At 36.0% G+C, this 15187-nt stretch overlaps 1 protein-coding gene across 2 annotated transcripts in view; it reads right to left on the bottom strand.

The window, feature by feature from the left end:
- Positions 1-984: 984 nt before the first annotated feature.
- Positions 985-15187, bottom strand: part of Pigk (phosphatidylinositol glycan anchor biosynthesis class K) — a 91115-nt gene continuing 76912 nt past the window's right edge. For both annotated transcript variants that reach the window (XM_042684432.1, XM_042684433.1), the window contains exon 11: positions 985-1326. In XM_042684432.1, coding sequence (XP_042540366.1) covers positions 1210-1326 — 117 coding nt within the window. In that variant the 3' untranslated portion in view covers positions 985-1209. The remainder of the gene's footprint in view (positions 1327-15187) is intronic.

The following is a 15187-nucleotide window of genomic DNA, read 5'->3' as shown; positions in this document are numbered from 1 at the left end:
TCACATGGTAAGAAAGCAATTTTTCACCTTTTAATTAAAGCTGTAGAAGTCCATGAATGTTTGACATTTAATATATTTAAATATACTAAAGAATGGGACAAAGGAAAACTTGAAAAACAAGGGAATGGTCCAGCAATATTAGATTGTCATGCAATGAATGCAACATCTTTCCTTTGTTTTGTTTTCTTTGCTTTGGCTTCTTTTCTTTTCTTTTGTTGCTCATTTGATCTTGGATCCCTAGGCTTCCCTCCCACCCCGGGGTCTTTTGAACAGCTGGGTTACAAAGGTACAACTCCATGCTGCATGCCTGGCTTACCATGTATACTTGAATAATATCCAAAGACAGAGAAGGGTTGATAATATAGCACCATAAAAAAGTTATGAAACAACATATTCTATATGATCCCTATTTAGAAAAAAAATATGCTCATAAATTTAAAAGTTAGGATATACAGACAACTTAACAGAAGTTACCTCCTTTATTATGTTTTTATTCTCTTTTAGTAGTTGTACAAAGGAGCTGCTATTCAAAAAAGTACTTTATGAATACAGTACATCTTGATCAGTGTCAACCCTTTCATGTTCTTTCCCATCCCTGCTAATAATACCCTTCAATTCAGAAGTTACTTCTTTTTTTCCCCTCCTGATCCAAGGCCTTGTATTCAGGGCCTGGGACTGTCTCTGAGCTTTTAACATCTAAGGCTAGCACTTTACCACTTGAACCAGAGGTCTACTTCTAGCTGTTTTTCTGAGTAGTTCATTAAAGACAAGAATCTCACCGACTTTCCTGCCAGGGATGGCTTTAAACTGAGATGCTCAGATCCTCAGCCTCCTGAGTAGCTAGAATTACAGGCACGAGCCACTGGTGTTGGCTCGTAAGTTACCTCTTTCAGCAAGAATTTAATATCTTCACAATTTTTATTTTCCAAATGAAGTAGGTAATAGAGAATTGTTGCTTTTTTAAAAAAAGAATGAGTCAGTATATTCTGACGTTTGTCACACTAGTATTTATAACACAAAACAAAAATTACACATAGTAGCAAATAAGCACTTGCAACAATAATTATTTTTCTTTAAGTTACAGTGTCAATAATTCATTAAAATTTAATTTTCCCAGTTTACACAGGAGCAATATATTTTTTAAAAAGGTAATAACATTATTTTATCCAAGGTTTCAGTCTTCCATTCATTCTTCCCATATCACTGAGTCTAAAAAATGAACTTCATATGCTTGATTCCATAGGTTTTGAAGAAAACCATGATAATGAGGGCCCACAGTCCCAGGATGAAACCCCCAGGAGGATGCCAATCTTTCAGTTTTGGTTTCTGAAAAACAAAAATGACATCGTCAATTTAACAAAAGTAAATAGCTCAGCAACAGGCCAGACATAGTAGTTATAATTGAGAATTACCTGGCAGGCAAAAATCAGAAAGACTATGTTTTCAGGACAGCTGGACAAAAAGGTAACAACCTCATCTCAATAAACAAGCCAGTATGGTGATTGATACCTTTCATCACAGCTTTGTAGGAGGTCTTAGTTAGGAGGATTGCAACCTGAGGCTAGTCCTGGGCAAAAACTGGAGACACTACCTGAATAACTAAAGCAAAAAAAGAGGTAGCTTAGTGGCTATTGTGCCTGTCTAGTGAAATCCAGTCATTCATTCAGATATTTAGCAATTACTCATTTGGGGGACAGTGTCCTTAGCAATGTCATACTGCCCCTATGATATGAAGTGTTCCTTGTAATGAATGCTGTGTTTACTTAAAAGTAAAAAACTCAACTAGCACCAACCTCTCTAGATTTTCTTTGAATTCTCATAATACCTGACCTGCACTTCGTCACTCCTGTGAATTCTGTTGCCTTTATTGTTTAACCCCATGCAAACTCCCTAATGTCCAAGTCCATCTGAGTCTATACCATATCGCCTTCTCTAGTCCCCACCCCACAACACACAACCATGTATCTTGAGTGTTCCTCTTCCCAGCAAGGACAGTCTTCCCATGATATGTCATCTTAATAGCTCCACCATAACCCCATTATCAGAAGCTCATGACAAGTATCTCTTATTAGTCTACTTGCAATAATACATGAATCAACTTTCCAACAATTGAAAATTTAGTCCTTGAATAGAAAGGGAAGAAAATGGTCTCACTACCTTAATTTGGATTCTAATAGTAGAGTTTTAGGAGCTTTTAATCAAATGCTAATAAAAACAAAACTATCGTCTACAGCAATTATATTCCATCTTCATCCCTTGCCTATTCTCACTCTTGAACACTTCTTTCAGGAAGCTACCCAACAATGCACAAACACCAAATCAAAAGGAATGGTGGTACACATACTCTTTGCCAGTTTGGGGACTTGCTGATCTCAGGGCTCTTGCTCTAGCTTACCTTTTTTTAACTTACAGTTGTCCCTCTGCCACTTGAGTAGGCCTCTACCCTCCATTATGAGGCTAAGGCGGAAGGATAGCTAGTATGAGAGCAGCCTGAGCTATAACACAGCGAGAACCTGCCTTAGAAAAAACCAACAATGCCAAAATTCCGTAATAGGTATTGGGGTGTAGTCCTGTGGTAAAATGCTTGCCTCTCATGCACAAAGCTCGGGGTTCCACACCCAGAATTAGGAGAAAAAGTGTCTGAAAGGGGATTTGATCACACGGATGATGATGATGATGATGATGATATGATGATGTCTTTGACCTCTAATATCTTACAAAACATTAAGGTTAGCAGTTCTCAAACTATCCCATAGAGTTCTTAGAAGTCACTTTGCACAACCTTGTAGGAAATCTTAATTTTACTTTAATAGAAAGTCTAGAATAATTACTATAAAGCATAGTTACAAACAGGTAATATAAATATTACAAGCAGGTAACAGAAGAAAATAAGCATGTGAACTCAGCAGGACTGATTACTACTCTGTTTGTGACCTGTTTATTTCCTGTAAGTCAATTAGCAAATCACATGGAAAACTGAACATGAAAAGTGACTTTACATAAAATAGAAAAAGATTCCCACCATCTATTACAGTAGACACTCCTATATAAACAGCATATATTCCCTGAGAGCCTAGCATAGGAGCACTGACATAGTTATGGAGACAAGACTCTGATTTACTCTAAGTGGAATCTTTTATTTACTTGGCATTTGAAAACTTACATAAACATACACAAAATATACACAAAAAAACTCCATTAGGAAAATTAAATAATTATTGTCAGTAATCAGCATTAAGTCAAACTCTTAACAAGGAGAACAAGTTATAGATACCTACTCGATAAAACCTAATGAATGAATCTCAGTGCTAAAAGATGTCAAGAAGTCAAATTTTTTAAACCAAACCATGGTTTAATGGTGAACACTCTCTGGTGAACACTGCTGGTGCCTCACACCTGTAATCCTATACACTTGGAAGAATGAAGTTGGGGATCTTGGTTTGTGACAAACCCTGGCAGAAAATTTACCAGAACCTTTTTCAACAAAGAGCTGGACATGGTAGTGCGTGACTATTATCCTAGCTACCAGAAAGCCTAACATAAGCAGATCATACTTACATGTGTGCCAGACAACACTATCTTAAAAGTAACTTGCAAATATCAAGGGTGGAAGCATTGCTCAGGGGCAGAAGTGCCTGCTTAGAGGACTCAAGTTCAAACTCCAGTACCATCACACACACACACACACACACACACACACACACTCACACTCACACTTACACACATATACAGAGAGAGGTGAATGAAATGTAAATTGTATCATGAGGGCACAGAAATAATAGTCAAGTAGTTAGCAGCAAATTGTACATCTACAATTGTAGATATTGTAGAAATCCTAGTTATTCAAATGAGAGAGATTCCCTAAGGTTGTAATTTTACCAGTATATCTTGCCAGAGATAAGACAACTAAGGAAAAAAAAACAGTACATGCACAAGTAACCATCATTTCTCCAAAGATTCCACAATTAGCCCTGACAGCTGCTCCAAAAGCCTGCATGTGTCCCTCAACTACATTACAGAGGCCCAGGAGAGGACCAAAAAGAAAGTGTGCTAATACTGTAATTCCTCAAGAGCAAACCTTGAAAATGGTGATAGAGAACTAAGAAATATGTGAAGCTACAAAATTTATACATAGAATGGTACTTTAATTCAAATTTTATCAATATTACACAATTTAACAAAAGCAGCAATGTTATCTTTTTGAATACTGCTATTTACATTGATGTGTGCTTGTTGTTACTGTTGTTATTTTCCAGGACTGGGGTTTTAAACTCAAGTCCTTGCACTTTCTAAGAAAGGGCTCTACCACTGACTTCATACCTCCAGTTCTTTTTGCACTGGTTATTTTGAGATAGGGTCTTACTTTTGCATGGGCACATACCTAAACATTTTATACTTCCTTCCATGGCTAAGATGTCAGGCATGTACCACAATGCCAGCTTCTTCTGAGATTTTTTTGAACCATTTTTTGTCCATGCTGTCCTGGAACCACAATAGTCCCGATCTCAGTCTCTCACATAGTTGGGACGATAAGAACACACACTACAGCCAGCTACTGGTTGACAAAGAGTCTCACGAACTGTTTTATCCGGACTCACTTCAAACTCACTCGAGTAGCTAAATTAGAGGAGTGAGCCACTGCACCCAGCTAGTTGTTGGTATGTTTTCACTGTGCATTCATTACATCTTTTGATTAAGAAAAATAGGAAAATCCACTAATTAAATGTACTTTAAAATCAGCTTAAGAAGGAATCTAAATAGACTTCCCCAGTGCAGCTTCTCCCACCGTTTCACAGCAAGCCATTCAAAAGTACAGAGAAAGATGACAGCACACCTACCCAAACCAAGTTAACCTCTGATGATAAGCCTCAGATAGTTTCACTATCTTAAAGCCTTGCCTTAACAGCAGGCCTAAAACCAAGGTAATAGTGGACCCAGTGTTCTAATTGCTACAAACCATGCAAATGATTGCTTTGCTCTAGGAAATAATAATTCTGTGACTGAGAAAGCATTTTGGCTTGCTCCCCTTCTCTGCCTGTTTAGGAGACTCAGTGTTTATATAGTAGAACGATGAGTTTATGATACAACTAGAGCTGTATAATTCATTCCAGCCTCTCTAGTGCATACCTCTTTTATATTTCCACTTAAATACAATTCCCAGTAAACAACATAGTACACAGGTAGAAAGGCACTGAATGAGAATGGTTCACGGAATCTTCTGGAGTTTCAATGTCCACATGAAAAGCTCATCAGAGGGGAAAATACAGGAACTACCTTGTAAACAGCGCATGTTAAGAACCAAGGTTTTCCATGCAGTTCACCTTTTATAAAAGTGTCCCAGACCAGGCATAAACAACAAGGTGGCATATACACTCTCACATCTGAGAGAAAATTACACCATGGTAAAGCAGAGAAGATAGCTCTGAATAAATTCAATAAGGAGTCAAGTATATTTAAAAATTAATATTTGGCATGGATTGGGATAATGATATATAAGCAACCACAGATAAAAGAACAGCATAGGAGAAAAAGAACATAAGATGCAAAAACAATGAAAGAAAGCTGAATGACATATTTTATAAGGGAAAAACTAAACTCCACAATTATTAGAAAACAACATAGTATTACAAGCACATGTTTCAGTCTTTCATTGCCCTGACTTTGTTAGATAGCAAACATAGCCCCAATCTCCATACATTCCTGCGGCCGCACCTTTACAATGTGGCTTTACAGTAGCTCACATGAAGTGGTAGAATTTACAGGGATAGCATTCACCCAGTATGAGATAGAGAGACACAGAGACACACACAAAGAGAAATAGAGACAAAGATAAAATGAATCTGTCTCCCTACTCTAAATCAGGTGCTCCAGAAACTTCTTTTGTCTTTTGGCCAAAATAGAATGCAACCCTAGTAACATCCCAGTTCCAAGTATAGCTTCAAGAGGGCTTGCTTGCTTCTCTCTCTCTCAGTTCTCAATTGCCACCATGAAAAAAGCCTAAGCTTCTGGAGAAAAAGGCACCATGTAGAGAAGAACTGAGATTCTCCCAGCCAATAGTCAGCCAACTCTGAACAAGACTGTCTCACTAACACAGTTCACTGCAAACTTGGGAGAAAGCCAGCTGAGAACAAGGGAACTGTGCAGCTCAAGTAAGCCTAAATTGCAGAATTGTAAGAAAAATAAATTCTTGAGGTTTTAAGATACCAAGTTTTGGAATGTTTTGTCAGACATTAGTATCTATGGAGTATGTCCTTTGCGGTAACAATATGGAAGGAAAAAAATCCTTGATTCTTAAGATGATAATAAAATAGAAAATATTCTTATTCATATACTCAATGTCTCCAGTTTCTGCAACTATAATATAAATACGAACAGCACAAGAAGACATTTGTTGGGATGGGAGAAGGTGATCAAGATGATCAAGATCAAGATGATCCCCTTACACCTTCCTAATTTACTAAGTTAGGTCAGAAGTCCACAAAGCAAGGACCTGCACTGCTACCTGTCTCATTTGAACAGTATTTGCCACTGAACTCAGAAAACTCATTCAGCTAAAATGCTTTCTGTGCTGCTTTGTAGAGGTAAACTTAATCAATGATCTTTACTACCTTCCTCCTTGAAGGCAACTGCAGTGTCATTCACCAGGAGCTCTGGCTCTTCCTTTAACCAGATCCCAGCTGCCACAAGAGACATTGTTCTTAAGGAAATGAAGCATATGTAGAGATGGGGGAAGGAGATTGGATAGGATCTAGAGACATACACCAAGGCTTCCTCTTCCCAACTACAGCCTAGATCCAAAGTCTCCACCTGTTTCTTTCAGAGTTACCAATTAGTAATAATGACATGTTGCCCCCTGCTGGAAAACTGTAAATCTCCCAAAATCTTCACGTACTCATCTATGATAAGCTTGCAAAGTATTTAATCTAATCTCAGAAGGGCCATTTGGTCTCACCTATGCCTTTAGTTTTAATAGAAAGCTGTTTATAGCCAGGCACCTGTGCTTACCCCTGTAATCCTAGCTACTCAGGAGGCTAAGAGCTAGTTAAAAGGCAGCCTGGACAGAAAAGTCCATGACACTCTTATTCCCAATTAACCACCAGAAAACCAGAAGTAGCACTGTGGCTCAAGTGGTAGAGCACTAGCCTTGAGCTGAAGAGCTCAGGGACAACTCCCAAGCCCAGAGTTCAAACCCCACGATCAAATAAAAAAAAAAACAAAAAAACAAAACAAAACAAGGAAAACTGTCTATATAACATTCTATTAAAAATGGAATTTTTCTACAACCATTGTCTACGGTTTTTCCTTAACCATAATTTTAGCTTTACTGTGACAAGAAGATCTACTAGTTATATCATTAGTTAATATTACTCTGGAATCACTGAACAACAGAGGTTATTCTTGGGCAGAAGTAAATTTTTATTTGCAGATATTTAAATGAGGTACCAACAAATTATAAAAATCAACTCATAATTATTGAGAATTTTAAAACTTTGATTTAGGTATTAAAAAAGTAAATAGCCTTCAATTGTGGCAGTAAAAGTAAGTCTACAAATGGAAAAAAATCATTCATAATAACAACACAAATAAAAATAAAAATGACTAAGAATACCCATAGCACGAGATGCCAGGTAAATAATCTATATTACTCTACAGAGAGGGGTAAACAGGAATAACAAAATAAGGTATAAAATGCTAAATAGCAATGTGGTTTCAGTACAAGAATAGAAACATGAATAAAACAGAATAGGAAGTAGGCAATCAGCCCAGCACCTGAGAATTTACACAGCATAAAAGCAGTATCACAAATCAGTGGACAAGGAAGCAGTATTCCTGGCACTCTAACCATGGATTAGCATTCAAAAACCCCCCTTAGTTTTGTACCTAACTCAGCACCATAAACACTATAAACACCAAAATACACCTCACATGATTTAGAATTAATGTAAATACAGAAGAAAAGAGATAAAATGTAGGGGAACTGCATGGTAGAGATTTATTAGTCTACAGAGAGTAAACAAAAATAAGGCAGATTTTTTTTTTAATTTTTGAGAGATGAAATCTTTATGATTATCAGCTTACATTAGTTACATGAGGATAAACAGGGTAAAAAGTAGTTTTCATTGTTATATTTCCACACATGTGAGAGATGAAATCTTTATAGACTTTGGGAAACTACCTTAAAAATTCACAGCCAAGGAATGGAAACAGGATAGAGAGGCACTAAAATATAGAAAGAGATATTTCCTTCCCTTTCCTTCCTAGTGTGAGAGCTTAAGAGAGGAAGATAAAAGTAAGTAGATGGAAATATCCCCAAAAGACACAAGGATTTATCGATAAATAACACAAGGAACAAAATTCACCCCAAAAGTAATTATAAATGGCTAATTCGTACTTGAAAAAAATCTTTTATTCCTTTGTTGGTACTGAGGCTTGAAATTGGGGCCTCATGCTCAGCTTGTTGATCACGGCTAGTGCTCTACCGCATGAGCCATGCCTCAATTCTGAAAACCTCTTTCAACCATAAGACAAAATGTTTCCTATCTCCTCCTCTTTTAAAATTAAACTAATAACGTTAAGTAGGATCGTCAGCTTTTCAAACAAGCAGTCTGTATATATGTATATAAGTATGTATATATGTATATTATGTATGTATATATGACAGTGCAAGTTTAAACTCAGGACTCCAAGCTTGCCAGTACTCTATCACTTGAACCTTATCCCCTAGTCAATTTTTGTTGTTGTTGTTCTTTGTTTTTAAGATAGGGTTTTTGTTTTTGCCTGAAGCTAGCCTTAGATAAAATACTTTTACATGGGCTTCTAGCTGGGATTATAGCTATCTGAGATTATAGTTACACATCACCACACACAGACTATTTGTTTAAATGAAGACTTCACTTCTTTCTTAGACTGGTTTTGGATTTATTCTCTTGATCTCTACCTCCCAAGTACTGATATTACAGCCATGCACAGCCCCTAGGGTCTTTAAAATGTTAATTTTTCTCCAAAGACCTGTAGCATTTCTAGGATCTATATTAAGAAATGCAGCATTACAGATAAGTGCTTTACACAAAGAATTTTGTCTCAGTATTAACTACACAATAAAAAGCAGGAAACAATCTATGTAAATATATTAAACAGTTGTTAAAATGTTTTCAAACAATTTTAATGATTTGGAGAGACGCTTATCCTTTAATAATATATAAACAAGACACTAAATATGAAAATACCTGTTTATCTATAACAATATTCAAATAAGGGAAATATGCTAAAGTCAGTAGTGATTCCCTGGAGAAAGTAGGATTATAAATGTATTTTAATCTCTTCATATTTATCTGTACTTTAAATATATACACATATAATGGTAATGAACTTTACTTATTTGGGAGGATAAGAAATGTACACAGAAAAAAAAATGCATCTAAAGAGTCCACCCAGAGACTCTTCACATCTTCTTTCCCAAATTTGGGAGGTATTCCACCATATCCTGTTTATTTAGTTCATGACATGTTACTCTAACAAAAAATAACATGACAACAATCTAATATAAAAAGTGCTTTTTCAGTATGTGTTTAATGATTTTGTTGTCATATAGCAAAGTGGCTATTTTTAAAACAACTATATGTAATATTTTCAACATTCCACAGTGATTTTAGTTACAATCAAGTGAAAGATTGGTATAATCATTGCATTCTGTAGCAGAGCTATATTTGAGGTAAGTTTATATTAAAGTATATCTTGTAATTTCATTTGTGTCCATTAAGTTTCTCATAAAATGACTGATTTTATGTAGTTAAGGTACTCTACTGGCTGCTGTTCAATACACTCCTCTTTCTTTAACCTTTCACAATAACAGCTACAATACAAAGGTGGAAAGCATACATAAAACATTGTGATATGTCATGAGCAAACACTTAAAAGCTTAAGGGCTACGTATTATTGAAATGCTTGATATTTCAAATTAAAGGGAGAGGTAGCTAAGCAACACTGCACTTCCAATTGTGAACAGTATTCAATTTCCCCTTTTATGTTATTAGGAGAATATTATCATATAACTTCACAATACTTGAGCGCACAGATCTAAGTATGGAGGTGAAACAAGATTTTCAAAATTCTTCAGAGAAGTCTCTCTTAAAGTCTTTAGTCCATTTATTGATTGGGTTGTTGCTTCTTTGAGGATTTGTTTGGGGGGTGGTAATTTTTTGAGCTCAAAGTATATTTTATGTATGAGGCCCTTGTCTGATGCATAGCTGTAAGCCCATTCTGTGGGCTTTCTTGTTAGCTATTTCCTTTGCCATGCAGAAACTCTTTGGTTTGATGCAATCCCATTTATCTAGTCTTTCTTGGATCTGTTGTGATTCTACATCTTTACTTAGGAAGTTTCAACCTGTGCCAAGGAGCCCTAGTGTTTCCCCTATTCCTTCCTGTAATATTTTTCTGGGTATCTGGTCTTACACTGAGGTCTTAGATTCATTTAGAATTGATTGTGGTGCAGGGTGATATATAAGGGTCTATCTTCAGTTTGCTGCACATGTATAGCCAATTCTGCCGGTTCCATTTGTTGAAAAGGCTGTATTTCTTCCATCCTATGGTTTTGGCTCCCTTATCATATATTAGGTGGCTATATGACTGTGGGGTCATTCCTGGGTCTTCTATTCCATTGGTTCTCAGGTCTATTCTTGTACCAGTACCAAGCTGGTTTTATTCTTTTTTTTTTTTTTTTGGTTAGTTGTGGGGCTTGAACTCTGGGCTTGGGCACTGTCCCTGCGCTCTTCAGCTCAAGGCGAGTGCTCTACCGCTTGAGCCACAGCGCCACTTCCTCAAGCTGTTTTTATAACTACGGTTTTATAATAGAGTTTGAAGCTTGGTATTGATATTCCTCCAGCACTGCTCTTCCTGCTAATGATTGTTTTTGCTATTCAGGGTCTTCTCTTATTACATATGAGAAACATAGGCTACATGGTTCCCCTTATTTGTAATAATTAGAATATGCCTATAAATTTACAAGTAAACTCAATGGACCCTTGACATGATTAATTAAATAGCACATTAAATAGTCACACAAAGGAGGATATTCTTAGGAAGAGATCATAAGGGCTCAATAGTTATGTGCATATGATCATTCAAAACAATGGTTTTTGAAGTGAACGTCAAGAAAGGGAAACAAGAGGTTTTTTATTGGACTGTTTGGGGTTGTTTTTTCTCTTTTGGTTTGGTTTATGCCCTTTTGTGGCTGCTTTTGGTTTCTATATCCTTTGTCTTGTATATAAGTTTATTTGATTTGGGGAGGGGAAAAAGAAGAAAAGGGAAAGAAAGGTGGGACAAAGGATGAACTAATTCAACAGTGTTACTAACGAGACACTATGTTGGAAATGAACTATACAACTTGTGGAAGGGGGAGGTCAAGAGGGAAAAAACAGGGAGAAAATGATGGAGGAGGTAACCTGTTTAAAAAGAAATATACTCATTACCTGACTTATATAATTGTACATCACCTCTGTACATCACCTTTACAATAACATTTAAGAAAAAAGATTTTAAAATTGTATGTATTTACCATGAAGCAAATGGAAAATTTCCAAAGTTTCACTGAGATTCTTTTCTTAAAGTATAATGAACAGTTCAGTTATACTATATTTCAAAAAGATTATAAAATAATTTCCTAAGGTTATAGTTATTACTTCTGAAAATAATTATTTTTATCAATCTAGTGATAGTTTACTAGTATTTCTAATCTATATTATTTATATAAGCTATATAATTATATAGCGATAGCCTATATTCTTCAAATTGTATTATAAGTCAAACTGCAGCAGGCAAAATTCCAAGGCACCCCACAATTACATTTCTACACCCTAATGTACACAGGCTACAAAATGTCTGTTCCTTGAATATGGACAGGACCTATGAGTATTATGGGACAATACTCCTGTTGAGTAGGCTCCATTATGTGGTAAAGAAGAAAGGAGTCTAAGGATGTAATTAAGGTTGCTAATCAGTTGACTTTTCGCTTAAGTGAAAATGACAGTGTAATGGGGTGGACTCGGTAAGAAGATTAGAAGATTAGCCTAACCAGATGAGCCCTTACCAGTCAAGTATACAGATGTATTAGAAGCAGCCACAATGTTCTCCTATTGGTCTTAAAGAATCAAACAGCTATGATGTGGAGTGGATCATGAGAAGGAAAGGGAACATGACCTCTACAGCCTAAATCCTACAAGCACAAAGAGCTAAGTAGTAAGTGTGCAAGATGACCCCAGAGCCTTAGATGCAACTGTCAAGGTTACTACACTGACTGAGGCTCTATGAGATACTGGAGAGGCCCCAACTGAGCCATAGCTGTATCCTTCATTAATAGAAGTTTTGAGATTATCATAGTTTTAAATCACTTATTACAGAAAACGTATTCACAAACAGTTCTGTCAAGGTTTCATGAATAAACACAGTAAAAAGACACAAAACTATATATGACCTCTGATATCTGTCCTTCAGTGGAATAATTCTTACAGTTATAATTTATGATTTAAAAACAAAAACAAAGAATAAAAAATTCTTCCTATTCTTCCATATTTATTCTTTTCTTAGTGTTTTTTATTGTGGAAATGCTGTACAGAGGTATTACAGTTACATGAATAAGGTAATGAGTACATTTCCTATCGACCATTGTTACCTCCTCCTTTGTTTTTCCCCTACATCCCTTCCCTCTCCACCTCCAAATCTCCTCCCTACCCCCGCCCCCCCAACCAAGCTGTAAAGTTTGTTTTCAACATAGTGGCTTGTACATCTCATTGTTACAATGGGTCAGCCTGTATCCTTATTTAAGCATTTTGTTATTTCCCTTCCCCTCCCCAAATTATAAAAATGTATATACAAGATGCAGGGTACCGACATCAAATACAGTGAAAACAGGGGTTATACAATGGGGGAAGAACATACAAAAGAAACAAGAGAACCACATAGTGTATAAGTACATTAAAAACAATAGCAAGAAAGAAAAAGACCATGTGTGTCCCTGTCTTGGGGTTCATTTTGCTTAACATCATCTTATATGGTCATTTATACATAGCTTTAGTTATTGTGAATAAGAGAAACCTTGGGACCTATGTTTCTCTGGGCCTGGCTTACTTCACTTAGTATAATTTTTTCCACGTCTTTCCATTTCCTAACAAACAGGGTGATGTCATTCTTTCTGATGGAGGCATACTTATTTATTCTGAGACCAAGCCTAAATAGCATCTTCAAGTAAAGTTTGTTCTAAAATCCAGTTAGAAGCAATTTCTTTTTGTCTGTACAGGAGTGATACAGCTTTGTATTTCACACTATAATTTATGAGTTCATTGCTCTACATTTTGATCTGCTTGTGATACTCGTCAAGGTCTCACAAGCTTTGAATATAATAAGGCAATCAATTTAGCCTAATTATATAATTTCCCTCTTGAAAATAAGAAACAAAATATTTAAATGCAATTATACATTAAATGCTAATTATTAATGTTCTTCGTTGTATGACAGAAAAATTAAGAATTTCAGTAATCAAATAACAATGTAGCTTAGGAATCTATAGTAAGAAGTAATCAATTAAAATATTTTTAAAATGTGCAAAACAATGAGGTTTGAAATAAATAGTATTTATTAGTGGTTAACTAAAAAGTATTCCATCATTTTCTCAAATAATAACATTTCATTCATCAATGAAACGTTTCGGGGTAGTGATGGTTCTATCTATGAAGGGTTAAATATCATAAGAAGTATCTGCCTATCCTAAACAATCTGAAAATCAGACACAGGATAAGAAGTAATGGTGTTCAGATATTGGTCAATTTGGGGGAATTTTCTGGTCCCAGAAAATGGAAATAGATGAGTCTATTAACTACGCTAGGCTTTACTGCCTGGAGACAGTTTACATGCTACAGTACAAGAAGGGATATCCATACAGAGCCTACTTGTCTTACTGAGTTGAAAAGACACCTAAGAATTCAAGAATGTCTTTGTGGCTAGAATCTGCATTTTATATTCCTAAAGAGAGAGTTGTAAAGAAAAAACACAGGACCCTACTGCATTGATGGTGGGAGTGTAAACTTGTTCAACCACAGTTGAAAGCAGTTCAAGGTTCCTCAAAAGACTCCACATAGAGCTCCCCTATGACCCAGCAATCCCACTTTTGGGCATTTACCCAAACAATCACAAACAAGGTCATACCAAAGCTACCAGCACAACCATGTTTATCGCAGAATTATTCACCATAGCTAAGATATGGAACCAACCCAGATGTCCCTCAGTAGATGAATGGATCAGGAAAATGTATATATGTGTATATATATATATATATATATATATATGAATTCTATGCCTCCATCAGAAAGAATGACATTGCCCTATTTGTTAGGAAATGGAAAGACTTGGAAAAATTATACTAAGTAAGCCAGACCCAAAGAAACATAGGTCCCATGGTTTCCCTTATTCACAATAACTAGTACATGTCTAGGACTAGCAAAAAAGGTCAAAAGCTATGTATATATGACCATATAAGATGATGTTAAGTGAAACGGACCCCAAGACAGGGACACACATGGTTTTTTTCTTTCTTGCTATTGTTTTTAATGTACTTATAATACACTATGTGATTCTCTTGTTTCTTTTGTATGTTCTTCCCCCATGGTGTAACCCCTGTTTTCGCTGTATTTGATGTTGGTGCCCTGCATCTTGTATATACATTTTTATAATTTGGGGAGGGGAGGAGATATAACAAAATGCTTAAATAAGGATACAGGTTGACCCATTGTAACAATGAGATGTACAAGACACTATGTTGAAAACGAACTTTACCATTTTGGGGGGGGGGGAATTGGGGTGGTGGGGAGAGAAGGGATGGTAGGAGAAAAACAAAGGAGGAGGTAACAATGCTTGATAGGAAATATACTCATTACCCTACTCATATACCTGTATATGGAAAAAAAGAAAAAACACAAGAACAAATGAATAAAGCTGCAAAGATCTGAACAGGAGTCTCCTAGAATTTATCAGAGTTTTAGTCTAAGCATGAATAACAACAAACTATTTGTGGGACTGGAGATGTAGCTCATTAGAGAATCTTCCTAGTACATGTCAGAGCATGCATTCAAACTCCAATACCAAAAACCAAAGGACAAAATTGATAACTCATTATTTAAATAAAATGAAAATTTAGCAA

Source organism: Dipodomys spectabilis, unplaced genomic scaffold, assembly GCF_019054845.1.
Source record: "Dipodomys spectabilis isolate Male_0828 unplaced genomic scaffold, ASM1905484v1 ptg000002l, whole genome shotgun sequence".
NCBI lineage: Eukaryota > Metazoa > Chordata > Mammalia > Rodentia > Heteromyidae > Dipodomys > Dipodomys spectabilis.
Note: the sequence above shows the minus strand (reverse complement) of the source record. Positions and strands in the feature narration are given on the sequence as shown.